General features: G+C 41.3%; 1 protein-coding gene across 1 annotated transcript in view; it reads right to left on the bottom strand.

The window, feature by feature from the left end:
* Nucleotides 1-15,246, bottom strand: part of LOC133424924 (double-stranded RNA-specific editase 1-like) — a 19,873-nt gene extending 4,627 nt beyond the window's left edge. The window contains exons 1-8 of the mRNA XM_061715507.1: nucleotides 15,222-15,246; nucleotides 13,562-13,632; nucleotides 10,870-11,273; nucleotides 9,429-9,685; nucleotides 7,841-8,234; nucleotides 4,017-4,131; nucleotides 2,568-2,766; nucleotides 57-208 (exon numbers count right to left, since the gene is read on the bottom strand). Coding sequence (XP_061571491.1) covers nucleotides 57-208; nucleotides 2,568-2,766; nucleotides 4,017-4,131; nucleotides 7,841-8,234; nucleotides 9,429-9,685; nucleotides 10,870-11,273; nucleotides 13,562-13,565 — 1,525 coding nt within the window. The 5' untranslated portion in view covers nucleotides 13,566-13,632; nucleotides 15,222-15,246. The remainder of the gene's footprint in view (nucleotides 1-56; nucleotides 209-2,567; nucleotides 2,767-4,016; nucleotides 4,132-7,840; nucleotides 8,235-9,428; nucleotides 9,686-10,869; nucleotides 11,274-13,561; nucleotides 13,633-15,221) is intronic.
* Between the last annotated feature and the right edge of the window lie 1,814 nt (nucleotides 15,247-17,060).

Below are 17,060 nucleotides of genomic sequence, written 5' to 3'. Positions count from 1 at the left end.
ACCTGGTCGCTGGGACAACGCCCTCCAACCCCCCGGCTCCATCTCCCCCCACTCACCCTCGGCCCCGGCCTCGTGGGGGGAGAAGATGCGGGCGTCCCCGCAGGGCGCGGTGCTGACGTACAGGTGGAACTGGACCCCGGCCTTCAGCCTGAAGCCCCGCCCCTCCCCACACGGGGCGTAGACGGAGCTCTGCTGCTCCTGGCCGGGCCTGGGGGGTCAAGCAGATCTAAAGACTAAACTGGTTTAAAGACTAAACCAGAGGAAACTACTGAAAACATGGACCTTATAGTTAGAGAAACAACAGGCAGAAAACAGGTGAATCGTTCAGTTGCAGCTACAAGCAACAAAATTGTCACACATACTCCTTAGGGGTTGCTCTTTTGATAAAACCATCGTGCCAAAAAAAACCACACACAAAACCTCTAACAATACTAAAGTAAACACTGCCATCCATTTTACCAGTGTCAAACATAACAAAAAAAACTCAAATTTTGCAGAATATTAGGATTCTGGGACTGATATCTGGTACAAGGAAGTCAAAGTGTAAGTCCATGAAAATAAGTCCACGAAAATAAACCCGAAAAAACCCTAAAATAAACCCGAAAAAACCCCGAAACACACCCGAAAACCCCCCCGAAAAAACCCGAAAATAAACCAGAAAAACCCGAAACACACCCGAAAAAAACCCTGAAAAAACCCGAAACACACCGAAAATAAACCGAAAAAACCCGAAACACACCCGAAAATAAACCCGAAAAAACCCCAAAAAAACCAACCCCATTTAGATTGTACATAGTGAAAAGGTTATGATTTGACACCAAGATCATTCCAATAGGACAACTCTATTGGATTTTATTGTGAAATGCAATATTACTGTCATCTTTTTTTTTTTTTTGGCACAATGGTTTTATGAAAAGAGCAACCCCTAAGGAGCATGTGTGACAATTTTGGTGCTTGTAGCCACAACTGAACGATTATTCCTGTTATTTCTCTAACTATTAGGGATCTTTGGTAGAACATTTCGTCTGGTTTTGGTCAATGAAAATGAAGACACATTTTAGCAGAGTTTTTATTTTGTAATCTACATTTTAGTCTGGTTTTTATTCGTCGACAATATTGCATTACCGTATTGGCCCGAATATAAGACGGTGTTTTTTGCATTGAAAAAAGACTAAAAAAGTGGGGGTCGTCTTACATTCGGGGTCTAGACGTTATACCCATTTATAACGCTAGATGGCGCCAGATATCTTTAAAGTGAATGCCAAATTTAACTTCCCAGGCCGAAGTGAACTCCTGTCACGAAGAAGAAAAATAAAAACAGCGGTAAGAAAGAAAAGAGAAGAAATTAACAGAAGAGATAACAGAAAGTGGAGAAACGTAGTTCGGCAGGTGAACCGGCAGCTGAGGAGAAATTATGATGCAAACTTCAAGATAATGATTTAAATGAGGCAAAATAACAGGCTTTTTCTCTCGAATATATTGTTATAATCATTTGTTTCAGATGTACTGTCATTGTTTTCTGTATAAAAATTTAATTTGGTGTTCAAAAAGTATTTTTTCAAACTTGAATCTTGAAAAAGAGGGGGTCGTCTTATAATCAGGGTCGTCTTATATTCGGGCCAATACGGTATATATTTAATTATCGTTTAGAGAGAGAGTATGGAACAAGATTCCAGACTCTCCACCATCTTGAGGTCTATTGTCACAGTTTATGCAGATTATTCCTAGATCTACGTTGAACTCTCATGATTAGGAAAAAAATGTGAAAAAATATGAAAAAAGAGGAAAAGAGATGAAAAAATGAGAAAAAAGTGGAAAAAATAGGATAAAAAGAGGAAAAAAGGAGGAAAAAAAGAGGAAAAAATATGAAAAAAAGATGAAAAAATATGAAAAGAGGAGGAACAAAGAGGAAAAAAAGAGAAAAAAAGGGAAGAGAGAAAAAAAGAGAAAAAAAGGGAAGAGAGAAAAAAAGAGGAAAGAAAGAGGAAAAAAAGAGAAAATAAGAGGAAAAAAAGGGAAAAAAGAGGAAAAGAGATGAAAAAATGAGAAAAAAATGGAAAAAAATAGGATAAAAAGAGGAAAAAAGGAGGTTTTTATACGTCGACAATATTGCATTATATATTTAATTATTGTTTAGAGAGAGAGAGAGTATGGAACAAAATTCCAGACTCTCCACCATCTTGAGGTCTCTAGTCACAGCTTATGCAGATGATTCACAGATCTACGTTGAACTCTCATGATTAGGATCCTTTTTTTATTTTGTAATCTACATTTTAGTCTTGTTTTTATTCCTCTACGATATTGCATTATATATTTAATTATCGTTATTGTCACATGACCAGCATTCTCGTTTTCCTCAGGTGATAACAGTTCGTTGACGACGATATTTAGTCATAATTTTCGTTGACGAAAGCAACTTTACATCAAACACTGTCAAAGGACAGAAAACTTTCCAGCCATCAGCCAATCAGAGGTTCTGCTCCTCGCCGGGCCTGAGGGGTCAAGCAGAGGTCAGGGGTCAGGGGTCACGTGTTCAGGTGCAGGTGCAGGGTCGGGCTCCAGCTCACCTGAGCAAGTTCTCCAGCTGAGAGTACAGGAACCGGACCAGGCAGCGCCGCGCCACCACCTCGGCGTGGCCGTCGTGCAGCGCCAGGCCGCGGCCGCTAACGAGCTCGCCGCTGATGCCGCGGCCGCTAACGAGCTCGCCGCTGATGCACTTGGTCCCCGTGGCGACGCAGACGACCCGGGCCGTCCGCAGGTCTGCACCTGGAGAGGAGAGGAGGGTTGGAGGTTCTACGGTTCATGTCTCTCTTCTTGCTGCAGTCTAACTCTGAGGGGGGGGGGGGGTCTACTGCAGGGGCGAAAATCCCGGGGGGGACAGGGGGGACAAGTCCCCCCCATTAGTAAAGCTGTCCCCCCCTAGAATAATTTGAGACAGAATTAATAATTTTGGAACAATGCAGTAGTATTTAGTAGTGATGCACCAAAATGAAAATTTGTGGCCGAAACCGAAATCGAAAATAATAATAAACAGTAAAATCTCATTACACTTAAAACAAGAGTCATCACTGGAAAAATAACTTGTTATTTGACAATTTTCACCTATTTCAAGTAAATTTTCACTTGAAATAAGTTGCCAGTGCGACAAGATTTATCTTAAGCAAAACAATCTTGTTCCACTGGCAGATTTTTCTACTTATTTTAAGTGAAAATCTACTTGAAACAGGTGAAAATTGTTGTTTTTTCCAGTGATGACTCTTGTTTTAAGTGTAATGAGATTTTTTTTAACTAAAAATGAGACATTTTAACTAGAAATAAGACAGATATTCTTGTACAGATTGTGTGTTTTTGTATCAGTGTATTATGTCAGATGTGTGTATTATTGCACCTTCCACCTAATACCATTGTTCTGTATTGCTCTATGAAAGCTCTTCTGCCTGTTTGGAGATAGAGATGAAAATGTCAAAATGCTGTATTAAAGGAAGGATCAAACTTTTATTCCTTGTCCCCCCCTGGATTTATTCTCTAAAATTTTACTGTTTATTGTCCCCCCAACTATGAAACGGGATTTTCGGCCCTGGTCTACTGGGTCTACCGGGTCTACCGGGTCTACCGGGTCTACCGGGTCTACTGGGATGTCCAGTCCTGGGGGGACTGACGACCGTCAACAGTTGCTTCTCTAGTCCCACCTCTTGTGTCTTTCCCTCTTGGCATTGTGTAAAATCCAAACCTCCTGGTGATCAACTCATCAAGGGTTGACGATGATCAGGGCCAGGCTCCATCTTACCCCCTTAAGTCCTCCTAAAACCTCCTGAGACCTCTTAAAACGTCCCGAGACCTCCTGAGACCAACTTAAACCTTCTAAGACCTCCTGAGGCATCCCAAGACCTCCTAAAACATCGGTAAGGGGGTGGTATGTACCCAACGTGAAGATTGACCAGCTCCTGGGCGTGACCGGAGAGAGCAGCCTCCCGTCTTACCAGGTCGGTCCTGGCGCCAGCCCCTGAAAGCAGTACCTGTTGTCATGACGACGCCCGCCAGAACCTTCCGTCGAGCGTGCGGGGATGTGAAGTTATCCGTCAGTTCGCCGAATTTATCGATTACCAGACGAGAGACGGCGTCGGCCAAGACCTGGGGAACGTTGGGAAGAAGAGAGACCAGGATTATGTTGGAGAGACCAGGGGCCTCATTTAAAATGGAGTGTGTAGGATTCATACTAAAATTGCACGTACACTCAAAAGCCAAAAATGCCGGGCGCAAAAAGAAATCCGGATCAATAAAACCATGTGCACGCAGATTTGCACGCAACGTTCACTTTATGAATCACAGCTGGAAGGCTGCGCAGCTGAATCCGCCTCATATCCCGCCCGCTACACGCCCACTTTTTACCATAAATGCATATGAATGAGTTTTTTCCCCGGTGCGACACACGTCCCCCCGTCTTTTCAAAATCATGTTTTTGTCCCCCCACTTTTTACAGTTTAAAAATTAACGGTAGGCTTAGCCTTAAATTGCAAATTATCAAGACACTGTATTATGAAAGCGATATGAGAACGGCCTCTGCGTCGTTTTAACGCGGGAACCTAATTTAGGCACCATACAACCGCACGTAAATGCGTCGCCAGTTCCCCGTGTCTTAAGTAAATTCCTACGGGAGGGTCAGGGTTGCCGTAGGGATACACAGATTTTTCGGTTAGTTTTTTCTTTTTAAATCCGAGGCTTTGCGTAGATGGCGGCTTCCGCAACTTGCTTTTTCTGCGCAAGCAAGCTTTATAGATGAGGCCCCTGGTTTCTCCAACATCCCATAATCCTGGTCTCTCTTCTTCCCAACGTTCCCCAGGTCTTGACCTGTCGGGGTCCCGCGTTAAAACGACGCATTGGCCGTTCTCGTATCGCTTTCATAATACAGTGTCTTGATAATTTGCAATTTAAGGCTGAGCCTACCGTTAGTTTTTAAACTGTAAAAAGTGGGGGGGAAAAAAAACATGATTTTGAAAAGACGGGGGGACGTGTGTCCCCCTGTTGCGCCGGGGAACTCACGGCGTTTAGCGCAGCAACGGCGTGCTGCCACTCACTCTCTTTATTTCAAACTGTTTATATACTTATTCTAACTTTTACTGTGACCACCAAATAATGTGGTTTTCTTGTCCCCTCATCCACAACATCTAGATTTAGGTCTCCGTGAAAGTCAGTGTCACGGTGGCTGGACACGTCTCATTCATCCTGACGCCAAACAGGCTGCAGGAAGCTGCTGCACATGCTCAGCAGGCTCATTCGTATGCATTTATGGTAAAAAAGTGGGCGTGTAGAGGGCGGGATATGAGGCGGATTCACCTGCGCAGCCTTCCAGCTGGACTGTGATTTATAGAGCCAACATTGCGTGCAAGATTGCGTGCACACGGTTTTATTGATCCGGATTTTTTTTTGCGCCCGGCATTTTCGGCTTTTGGGTGTACGTGCACTTTTAGTATGAATCCTACGCAGTCCATTTTAAATGAGGCCCCAGGACAGGTCAGGACCTGGGATTCAGGACTCGTAAATCAGTTAAACCCTTTATGATCAGTGTCAAATACAGTTTTACTGCAACAAAATACCCAATAATTCCCATAAATACTAATTTACAGTTGCAGTGAATTGAGGTCACATCCCATAAAAGTGAAGGAACGGAGCATGAGGTCTCTTGTGACAGCTCATGCAGATGATACCCAGATCTACGTTGAACTCTCATGATTAGGATCCTTTTTTTTATTTTGTAATCTACATTTTAGTCTTGTTTTTATTCCTCTACGATATTGCATTATATATTTAATTATCGTTATCGTCACATGACCAGCATTTTCGTTTCGTCTCGTTTTCCTCAGGTGATAAAGGTTCGTTGACGACGATATTTAGTCAGAATTTTCGTTGACGAAAGCAACTTTACATCAAACAGTGTCAAAGGACAGAAAACTTTCCAGCCATCAGCCAATCAGAGGTCAGCTAGTGCTAGTACAGGGGTCGGCAACCCTCGGCTCTTTAGCGCCGCCCTAGTGGCTCCTGGAGCTCTTTAGAAAATGTTTGAAAATGGAAATCAATGGGGGAGGGAAATGTATTTTTTGTGTTAATGTGGTTTCTGTAGGAGGACAAACACGACACAAACATTCTTAATGTTTTCCAATGTTGTAAAAATGTGTAGAACAAATATTACATTTCAACATTTCTGTTAATGAAGATTTGTACGGAAGAGAATCAGCGCCATGCAGGAGAAAAAATATTGGAGAGGGTAAGATTTTTTTTATTGTGCACTTCGAGAAAAAAGTCAAAATGTCCAACCTACAGGGGGAAGTGTAACGAGAAGATAAAGTCATGCTAGTCCAGGGGTCGGCAACCCAAAATGTTTTAGATCCATATTGGACCAAAAACACAAAAAACTAATATGTCTGGAGCCGCAAAAAATGAAAAGTCTTATATCAGCCTTAGAATGAAGAAACACATGCTGTATGTTTCTATATTAGTTATAACTGGGGGAAGATTTTTTTATTCATTATGCACGTCGAGAAAAAAGTCGAATTTCGAGGAAAAAAGTCGAGAAAAAAGTTGAAATGTCGAGATTGATGTTTAAATATATTTTCAAGAATAAAGTCGAAACTTTTTTCGTGAAATTTTGACTTTTTTCATGAAATTTTGACGTTTTTCTCGAAATTTTGACTTTTTTCTCGACATTTCGACTTTTTTCTCGTCATTTCGACTTTTTTCTCAACATTTCAAAATGTAGAGATTGATGTTTAAATATATTTTCAAGAATAAAGTCGAAACTTTTTTCGCGAAATTTTGACGTTTTTCTCGAATTTTTGACTTTTTTCTCAACATTTCAAAATTTTTCTTGAAATTGTAATTCAACATTAATCTTGACATTTCGACTTTTTTCTCAACATTTCAACTTTTTTTCGACATTTCGACTTTTTTCTCATTGCCTGAATGTTTGCTCTGTAGCGAGAAGTTGTCCAATAACAAAAAGAGTAACGTGGAAACTTGAAAGACATTAGCTACATTTGCAGCCGAGGACCCAGTTCTAACTAATATAGAAACACGCAGCATTTTCATTTTTTGCGGCTCCAGACATATTTGTTTTTTATGTTTTTGGTCCAATATGGCTCTAAAACATTTTGGGTTGCAGACCCCTGCCTTAGAAGGAAGGCTAATGGCGAAAGGCGAAATGTTGAGAAAAAAGTTGAAATGTTGAGAAAAAAGTCGAAATGTCTAGAAAAAAGTCAAAATGTCGAAATTAATGTTGAAATACAATCTCGAGAAAAAAGTCGAAATGTCGATAAAAAAGTCAAAATTTGGGGAAAAAAGTGGAAATGTCGAGAAAAAAGTGGAAATGTCAAGATTAATGTTGAAGTACAATCTTGAGAAAAAAGTCAAAATGTCAGGAAAAAAGTCGAAATTTCGGGAAAAAAAATCGAAATTTCGAGAAAAAAGTCGAAATGTCAAGATTAAAAAGGAAAGGAAAAAAATAGAAAAAAGAAGAAGAAAAAAGAAAAAAGGAAAAAAAGAAGAAAAGAGAAAAAAGGAAAAAAGAGAAAAAAGAGAAAAAAGGAAAAAAAAGGTCAAACATTTTTTTTAAATCTCCAGGAGCCACTAGGGCGGCGCTAAAGAGCCGCATGCGGCTCTAGAGCCGCGGGTTGCCGACCCCTGTTCTAAGGCTTATACAAGACTTTTCATTTTTTGTGACTCCAGACATATTAGTTTTTTGTGTTTTTGGTCCAATATGGCTCTAAAACATTTTGGTTGGTCTGGTAAGAGTTTCCCTGAGACCAGACCTGGGGGAGAGGTGGGTCGTACCTGCGGTGGGTCGTACCTGCGGCGGGTGCAGCTGCCGTCCCTCCCCGGGTATGGGCTGCTGCGACGGCGGCCGGTCCAGCCCCAGGCCGAAGAGGGCGGCCAGCGCGGCCTGGGCGGCCCGGGCCTTGGCCAGCCTCTTGTTCCGGCCAGAGCCCTGGAACCGGCACGACTCCACCGCCAGGGACACCGTGAAGCTCTTGGCGTGGCTCTCGCCGCTCTCCGACATGAACTCGTACCTGAGGCCGGGACGCAGCTCGTTGAGGATCATGATGGGGTTCTTGGGGGCTCGTCCGGGACCAGAGGAGAGGAGGAACTGGTACTCTGATCCCAACGCAGGGGAGGAACCGGTGCTGTTGGAGGTGAGACCACATTTACAGATATCGTATTTACAAAAACTGATATTTCCCCCTCTACGTTTAGAAAAATACCATCATTTACACAAACCTGCATAAATATCTGTTAAGGTGCTATGAGCAGCCAAACCTGTAAATGTTTGTTTTTTAAATAAATTAATGGAATTACTCTGTGTCTATTTGTATTGATTATTCTATTATTTAATACATATAAAATAACTACAAATGCAAGTCAGAACAACATGATGGATTTCACTAGGTATTATCTTAACCCTTTCCTTTTCTCTATTCCTTCCTTCTTTCCTTCCTTTCTCCCTTCCTTCCATCTTTTCTCCATTCCTTCCTCCCTTCTTTACTTCCTTCCTTCCTTCCTTCTTTTCTCCCTTCTTTTATCCATTCCTTCCTTCTTTTCTCCCTTCCTTCTTATTTCCTCCCTTCCTTCCTCCCTTCTTTTCTTTCTTCCTTCCTTCTTTCCTTCCTTCCTTCCTTCTTTTCTTTCTTCCTTCCTTCTTTTCTCCCTTCCTTCCTTCCTTCTTTTCTCCCTTATTTTATCCATTCCTTCCTTCCTTCCTTCCTTCCTTCCTTCCTTCCTTCCTTCCTTCCTTCCTTCCCTCCTTCCTTCCCTCCTTCCTTGACCTGAAGACAGCACAAGGGTTAAGTCCCAACACTTGTCCCCCCTCATATCTTGAACTGTGATGTCCCAGCGTCCCTGACGACGGCGGTTGCTAGGTCAATCTCGTTTTTAGCTCTGCAGTGTTACTAACTTACAAAAATGAAAAGGAAGCAGACAACCCTGCAAATAAGGCAATGATGGGTCCAATGTTGGCCCGGCAGCGGAGAGAGAAGGACCAGGTAGTGAAAGCGGCAGTCAGGCTATTAACGAGACTGTTAGCCGTTCCATGACCACGTGATGTTGTTGCACTGACATAGTGAATTAAGTGAACAGAATTAATTAAATTGCTTTTGTCAGATACGCTTTTTCTGCTCTTTAACTCTGCCGCTTGCTGTTCCTGGTGCCAAAAACGGATGCGTAAAGTTGCATTGACTGAATTGATCACCACATTGTTAAAGTGTAGTGTTCATAGTTAGCAGGATGTGAGCGAGACTGCATTTGAAAAAGTTAAAGTTTTCTTGACCACACAGATAAGCTACAGACTTCTGTGATGAGTATTTGCTGGACGTGTTGATTGATACTGTAGTTCAGTTCTGAGACTCGTAACCTTGCGGTACCTTAGCTTTGACTGAATTGACGCCAATGGACCCAACGAGTCTTCCAAAGGGGTGGATCTCTCGAAGGCATTGAAGAGCTCGTTGGGGAAGTCGGCCTGGTCCGAGGTGAAGTCCGTCTGGGCCGCCATGATCCGGTTCAGGGTCCGGTTCAGGGTCCGGTCCAGGGTCCGGTCCAGGGTCCGGTCCAGGGTCCGCCCCGTGGCCCGGTGGGCCTCGGACGCGTCGGGGATCTGGACGAAGGACTGCAGAGCTTTCTCCGCTGCGATCAGCTTGGCCTTCTTCTTGGCAAGGCAAGGCAAGTTTATTTATACAGCACAATTCAACACAAGGTCATACAAAGTGCTTTACATCAACATTAAAAGCGGCAAAACACAATTAAACTGTGAATAACAAATAAAATTAAAGCTGCAAGCAGCAATGAACGGGCCCTTGCACTCAAGGCCACCGCCCCTCCCGGGTTCCCCCCACATTCCTAGGTCAATAATACTATAAAAAGTGCCTTTGCTGTTCACATAAAACTCAACTTATCATCATAAGCAATTCATAAATGACACCACCCACGACTCTCTATGTCAAACAATTCAAAAGTTATGGCAGAAAGTAGGAACTATCAAATATGGACCAATCAGATGAAGGGGGGGCGCGCTTTTTGGCGTCTAGTGTCGCCACGGTAACGCTTTTGACTGAGAAAAGTAATGCCCATCTTCGCAGGATGGAGATGCACATTTTGATGTATAACACACCTGGGTGCACCTACGGTTCGGGCCGTATTAACTGCCGAAGGAATGGCATAAATTGCGCCAAAATGACACGATTAATTCAAAATGGCCGACATCCTGTTGGGTTTCGGTCATGGCGCCAAGAGACTTTTCTTTATAGCCAGGCACATTAGTGAAACGATTGTTCACTTTGTGAGACAAGTGCCAAATTTTGCACAAAGTATGTTCTAGGTCTACCTTTTCAAAAAAGCCCGTTAGCCACGCAAAAAAAACAATATGGCTGCCGTTTTCCAAAATGGCCGACTTCCTGTTGGGTTTTGGCCATGGCGCCAAGAGACTTTTCTTTAAGTTGGGCCATGATACAGGTGTGTACCGATTTTCGTGCATGTACGTCAAACCGTATCGTGGGGCTTGAGGCACAAAGTTTTCTAGGGGGCGCTGTTGAGCCGTTAGGCCACGCCCATTAATGCAAACCATTAAATATCACATTTATCACCAGGCCTGGCTTGGTGCAAAATTTGGAGACTTTTGGGGCACGTTTAGGGGGAAAGAAGGCCCTCCTTTCGTCAGAAGAAAAACAAGGATAAAAAACGAGAAAAGTGCTCGGGCCCTAATTAAAATAAAAGTATGAGAAAAGAAGGTAAAATAATAAAAAGCGCAAGTTGCTGAAAACTAAGGGCATTAGAGTCCAGCAGGTACACAATCTCATTCACGGTATTTAATTTAAGAGTTTGCTTAAATACCTTCTTGGTGGGCCCGGAGCCCTGGAAGAGTTGCCCGTTGACCTCGGCGGCCATGACGAAGACAGGCGCGTGGACGGGCCCGCTCTGGGACAGCAGCCGGTACTGCAGCCCGGGCCGGACCTCGTTCAGCCGCACCAGGGCGTTCTTGGGCGGGACCGGCCCGGCCGCCGTCTTACGCCTCTTGGGTTTGTACCGGGAGGGCGTGCGGCCGTTAGCGCCCTCCTCCAGGGGGCGTTTCCTCCCGGCCCCGGCCCCCCCGCCGGGGGGTTGGCCGGCCCCGGGGGGTTGGCCGGCCCCGGGGGGTTGGGCCACCCTGGGGGGTTGGGCGGCACCAGCCCCAACCCCGGCTTTGGACAGGAGGTTGTCCCGGTTCTGGTTTTCCTTGACATCGGCGCTGCACGAACCTGCAACGCCCAGAAAGAGGAATTTACAACGTTTTCGCTGAAGAATATTATTATGTGAAGTTTAGACAGACCTTTGTCTCTTTTTACGTTTACTGTAAAAGATTAAATACCTTTTCAAATGTGAGGAACTCTACAGAAGAGTCATTAGGGTCATGCAGGACAAAAAATATTTGACAGGGGAAGATTTTTTTTTATTGTGCACTTCGAGAAAAAAGTCAAAGTTCATCTTAAGCCTGAATGAAGCCACTGTTCTCACCCAATCAGATTATTGACACTACAGTGATAGTGACCTGTCCAATAAACAGAAAACTGTGTTCCTTGGGGGTGAAAATATGGGTCTAGAGGCAAATATAATCTTTCTATGTGACTTAATTCTAGAGATATGGAGTTTTTTGGGCAGAAAATGACCTTGAAAATTAAATTTGACCTTCAACATGACCTTGAAATAGGAAATGTATCTCAGAATTGAATTCCTAGCAGCAAAAAAGTAGAGAAAGTGACAATCTACAACAATCTAGGACTAAGAGAAACTGAGATTTGACCTTTGGTCTTTTCGGCGGGAGCCATTTTGAATGTTCTGCAATCCGGCCACTAGGGGGTGTCACCATTTGTTTGTGGTGGTTTTTGTTTCTTACGGAAGAGTATCAGGGCCGTGCAGGAGAAAAAATATTTGAGAGATTTTTTTTTTATTGTGCACTTCGAGAATAAAGTCGAAATTTTGTGAATAAAGTCGAAATTTCGCCTTTTTCAACTTTTCAACATTTCAACTTTATTCACGAAATTTTGACATTATTCTCAACATTTCGAATTTCTTTTCTTAACATTTCAACTTTTTTCTCAACATTTCACTTTTTTCTCGAGATTGTATTTCAACATTAATCTCAACATTTTGACTTTTTTCTCGACATTTTGACTTTTTTCTCGAAGTGCATAATAAAAAAAAATATTCCTCCTCTAAAATTGTATTTTTATTTTTCTCCTGCCTGGCCCTAATACTCTTCCGTAGAACTCAACATTAATGGTTCATATTCATATTTCAACTATTTGATCCTGCTGCAGGTTAAACCACTGAGGACGAAACCTCTTTATGTAGAAATGCAGCTGATTTCTCTGATTAGCAACCGAATTAACCCAACGCTGACCTGTTGGGGGCGCTGTACTTATGTCACGACCTCCGACCTTTATACAAACGTTACAGAAGAGCAGCAGCGAGTCGTTCTGACGAAACGCCGACTTGTTCACTTGCAACCAAAGAAAGCAGTGAAGGTCTGAAAGAGGACAAATATAATCTCGAGAACAAAGACAATACGGATAAAAGTTGAGGAAAACTGTCCCTAAATGTTATTTGTCTTGATAAGTTACTCCTTTTGGTGCTCAGGACACAAAACAATCCTAATATGTGAAAAACACATTAAAAAAACATAGTTGCTATGAGTTCTTAGCGTTTGACTGATTGAATAGTTGAGTTCTGGTGTTCCACAGGGTTCTGTACTCGGGCCACCACTTTTCACTCTAGACTCGCTTTTATTAGGAACCTCTATCAGGCAGCGCTGCTGTGTAGATGAAACCAGATGACAAACATCAACTGCATTTATGTCTTTACTAGGTCTGTGTTGAAAAAAATCATATTTGCATGTCTAAAGATCCATTTTTTTTCATCATTACAATTTCAAATTTTGGTATTTTTGTTTATGCCCAAAAAAGGAATGTTTTGTTGGACAGGAGAATAACTGGTGCCATGTTTTTGCCTTTAAATATGTTTAAAGGTATGAAAACATTAAAGTTTTCAGTTATAATTGCATACATTGTCTATATTTCTTTGCTTTATATACTGTCTTGGGGTTACATTTGCATAAAATGCTAAAAACCAAATTCTCATAAATGGGAAAACTAAAACTGATTTCCTCCGTCTCTGTTTCCTCCTGGATCTGTTTGATAATTCTGACCCACATGATGTTTCTGAAAGCAGTTCTATCAGCATTCTGGGAGCTGATTGGTCCTTACAGCATCATTAGCTGCAATACTTGCTGTTGAATCTCAATATAATACTAGTATTAATATGTTGCAGAACTACAGTCATATCATTCATGCAACAGCTCAAAAAACCCTCATATTTAATCCTTTTTTAACCGGCAGGCCTTGAATGCAGTGGTGGACGGAGGGACCTTTAGGCCTAGTTAAGGTGGTATTGGTGTATCAGCGTATCAGGTCGGGATCAATACTGTAATAATAACCAGGGTTTGGTACCAGATGAGCTACAGAGGTTTAGTTTGGACATGAATTCTCACTCATGGTTCTGCTTCCCCTCCCTCCACAGACCCGTCTCTGGTGTCTCCGGGTCGCCGGGCGTTTCCTCCTCCTGCAGGAAATAAACACAGATCAATACGACGGTGAACTTTGTGGTGGAAAGTTCATCCTTAACCACTTGTTAAGAGCAGCAAAATAAAAGCTTTGGTCCAGCTGAGTCTGCAGACCGGTAATCTGCTCCAAGAGATCAACTCTGACCTTAAAGGTGTTTCTGTTTACTCCAATCCTAACAATGAATCATGTTTTATGTTTTAAAATCATTATGCTTCGTTTGTTTCATCGTCATTCTGCATCGAGACGCCTCAGTAATCCATAATGCCGGCAGGTCCAAACAAAGGAAGAATAATCTTTTAAGGCATAAATGATGATGTCGTAAGAATGATGATTCATTCTTATGATTCTGATAGTCATAATATTGTTAAATGATGTTAATGTTCTTGGAGAAACCACCAGTCTGCTCACCGAGGCTACAGTTCTTGCTGCTCTCAGTATTGTTGGGTTAATGCTGGTTCAGGTGTTTCCATCGCTACATGTCGCCATGACGACACACACATCCCATCACAGGTTAATACTCCTCCTTTAATCTTCTCTTTTGTGTAAAGAGTTTTCTGCCAGATTACATGCTTTAAGTTTTACCAAACTTAGTATTAACCATTAATATATACGGAAGAGTATCAGGGCCAGGCAGGAGACAAAATATTTGAGAGGGGAAGATTTTTCTTTTTTTTTTTATTGTGCACTTCGAGAAAAAAGTCGAAATGTTGGAAAAAAAAAGGTTGAAATGTTGAGATTAATGTTGAAATACATTTTCAAGAATAAAGACGAAATTTTGTGAATAAAGTCGAAATTTGCCTTTTTTCTCAACATTTAAACTTTTTTTCTTGAAATTTCGACTTTTTTTCTGGACATTTCTACTTTTTTTCTCAACATTTCGACTTTTTTTCTTGACATTTCAACTTTTTTCTCGACATTTTGACTTTTTTTCTCAACATTTCGACTTTTTTTCTTGACATTTCAACTTTTTTCTCGACATTTCGACTTTTTTTCTTGACATTTCCAGTTTTTTCTTGAAATTGTACTTCAACATTAATCTCAACTTTTTTCTCAACATTTCGACTTTTATTCTGGACATTTTGACTTTTTTTCTGGACATTTCGACTTTTTTTCTTGACATTTTGACTTTTTTTCTCGAAGTGCATAATGAAAAAAAAATCTTCCTCCTCTAAAATATAATTTCTATTTTTCTCCTGCCTGGCCCTGATACTCTTCCGTAAATATTTATGCAGAAAAGGCAGATATCCAAACAAAGAAAGCACTATCTTTAAGGCATAAATGATGATTTCATAAGAATGAATCATTAATCTTATGATTCTGGTAGTCAGAACATTGTTAAAGGACATTAATATTTTTGTAGAAACCACCAGTCTGCTCACTTAGTCGGCCGAGGCTACAGTTCTTGCTGCTCTCTGCATTGTTGGTTTAATCAAGACGACATTTTCCATCTCACTTAGTCTGGTCTGAGATGCAGCAGTTGATTTATTACATCAATTAAAATGCTGAAATGAAAACAGTTTGTAAAACGATCCACAGAGACGTTAAAGTTATGATGAAGAGGAAAGAGAGGGAAGTGGAAAAACCAACCTGGCTTTTTCTGCTTCAGTTTCAGGGAAGATTTCAGTGAGTTTTAACCTGAAATAAGAAATAAAACAGCATCAAACTGGATTTAACCAACAATCTGTATCTGTGTAGTATTACTGGACTGTGTATGTACAATTACAGCAAGTACACAATAAAATACTTTGTTTTTAATACAAATACCATAAAATATACTATTCAGGTCAGTAAGTGTTGACATCACATATACCAGTAATAAACCAGTATTAATACTAGTATTAATACTGGTTTAATACTAGTATTAATACTAGTATTAATACTAGTAATAAACCAGTATTAATACTAGTATTAAACCAGTATTAAACCAGTATTAATACTAGTATTAATACTGGTTTAATACTAGTATTAATACTAGTATTAATACTAGTATTAATACTAGTATTAAACCAGTATTAATACTAGTATTAATACTGGTTTAATACTGGTTTAATACTGGTTTAATACTGGTTTAATACTGGTTTAATACTGGTTTAATACTGGTTTAATACTGGTTTAATACTGGTTTAATACTAATATTAAACCAGTATCTGGTTTCAGTGAAGCAGATGTTTCACATCAGTCCTTTAAGGGTTGAGTAACCGTTTCCACACAGTTTGGACGTCAGTGTTCTGCTGAATTAGTCGGACTGTCATCTGTGACTCGGCTGAAGGAGTCCCCTGGGTGTCGTTAGATACACCAGAACCAGAACACCGTCCTGATGGAGGTGGAGGAGCTTGGATCAGCTCCTCTACTGGGACCTGCAGGTTCTCAGACGACCACCAAGACCACGAGTCCCGGGTCAGAGTCCAGGTCCCAGCAGGAGGATGAACACGCCGGACCTGACCTTTACAGATCCACAAGGTCACCGTCACGACCTTTACAGACCCAAACACCCTCAGGTCAATAATATCTGCTGCTCCTCGTCCCCGAGGAACAAAATTGACTGACCAAATTAGGGCCCTAAGCGATATGTAATTTGGAGCCCCCCCGCCCTCAAACCCTCCCCATCCCTAATGTATCATTGCTACAAAATGACCTCATAACAACATGCTATTTAACTTGACAACCCGTCAATAATAACAAATGTACGGTAGATAAAGTAGTTTGACTGTATCAGTCAAATTAAATAAAAAAAAATCAACCTGAAATATTAAAATATATTAATAATAAAATATTAAATAAAAAACAAAAAAACTGCATTAAACAAGTCACAAATAGCAATCAATTACTCATCACCACCTCAATCCCCCACAAATAACTGAAAGCAGGTGTAGCAGGTCGGAAATCATAACTAAACAGATGCACATTTATCGAATTATAAATAGTCAAACTTCTTAACAATTTACATTGATATAAAACTATAACCAATTTATTGTATATTGGCTAAAGATTGTAGCTCATATACGACCAACTGGTCATGTGACCACTCTTCTTCAACAGAGGTGAATCTATATGGCGTTAACAAGGCGTTTAATAAATGTTCATGAGGGAAAAACACAAATCTCCAGTTTAGACAGAAACTGGAGACAGATTTATATCTGAGTAGCAGCTCAGGTGTTTGTGCTACAAAGTTTTATTTCAACAACATCCCCATCTTCAAGTGAAGCACCAGTTTCCTCGTGTTTTGTCTTTTTTCTTCTTTTGCTCCTGATTTGTGATTCTTTTGGATGAAAAGGTGAAATCTCTGCAAGAGCCTGCCTGCACGCGCCTGCACCTTCTGATTGGTCAGATTTCTGGTGCTGCCAATCATTGCACGGCCAGATTACTCACCATTCAGATCTGTTTTCCAACCTCTAGAACCGACCTCTGCAGACGAGTGCTAACGCC

Source organism: Cololabis saira, chromosome 24 (assembly GCF_033807715.1).
Source record: "Cololabis saira isolate AMF1-May2022 chromosome 24, fColSai1.1, whole genome shotgun sequence".
NCBI classification, from domain to species: Eukaryota; Metazoa; Chordata; class Actinopteri; order Beloniformes; family Belonidae; genus Cololabis; species Cololabis saira.
Note: the sequence above shows the minus strand (reverse complement) of the source record. Positions and strands in the feature narration are given on the sequence as shown.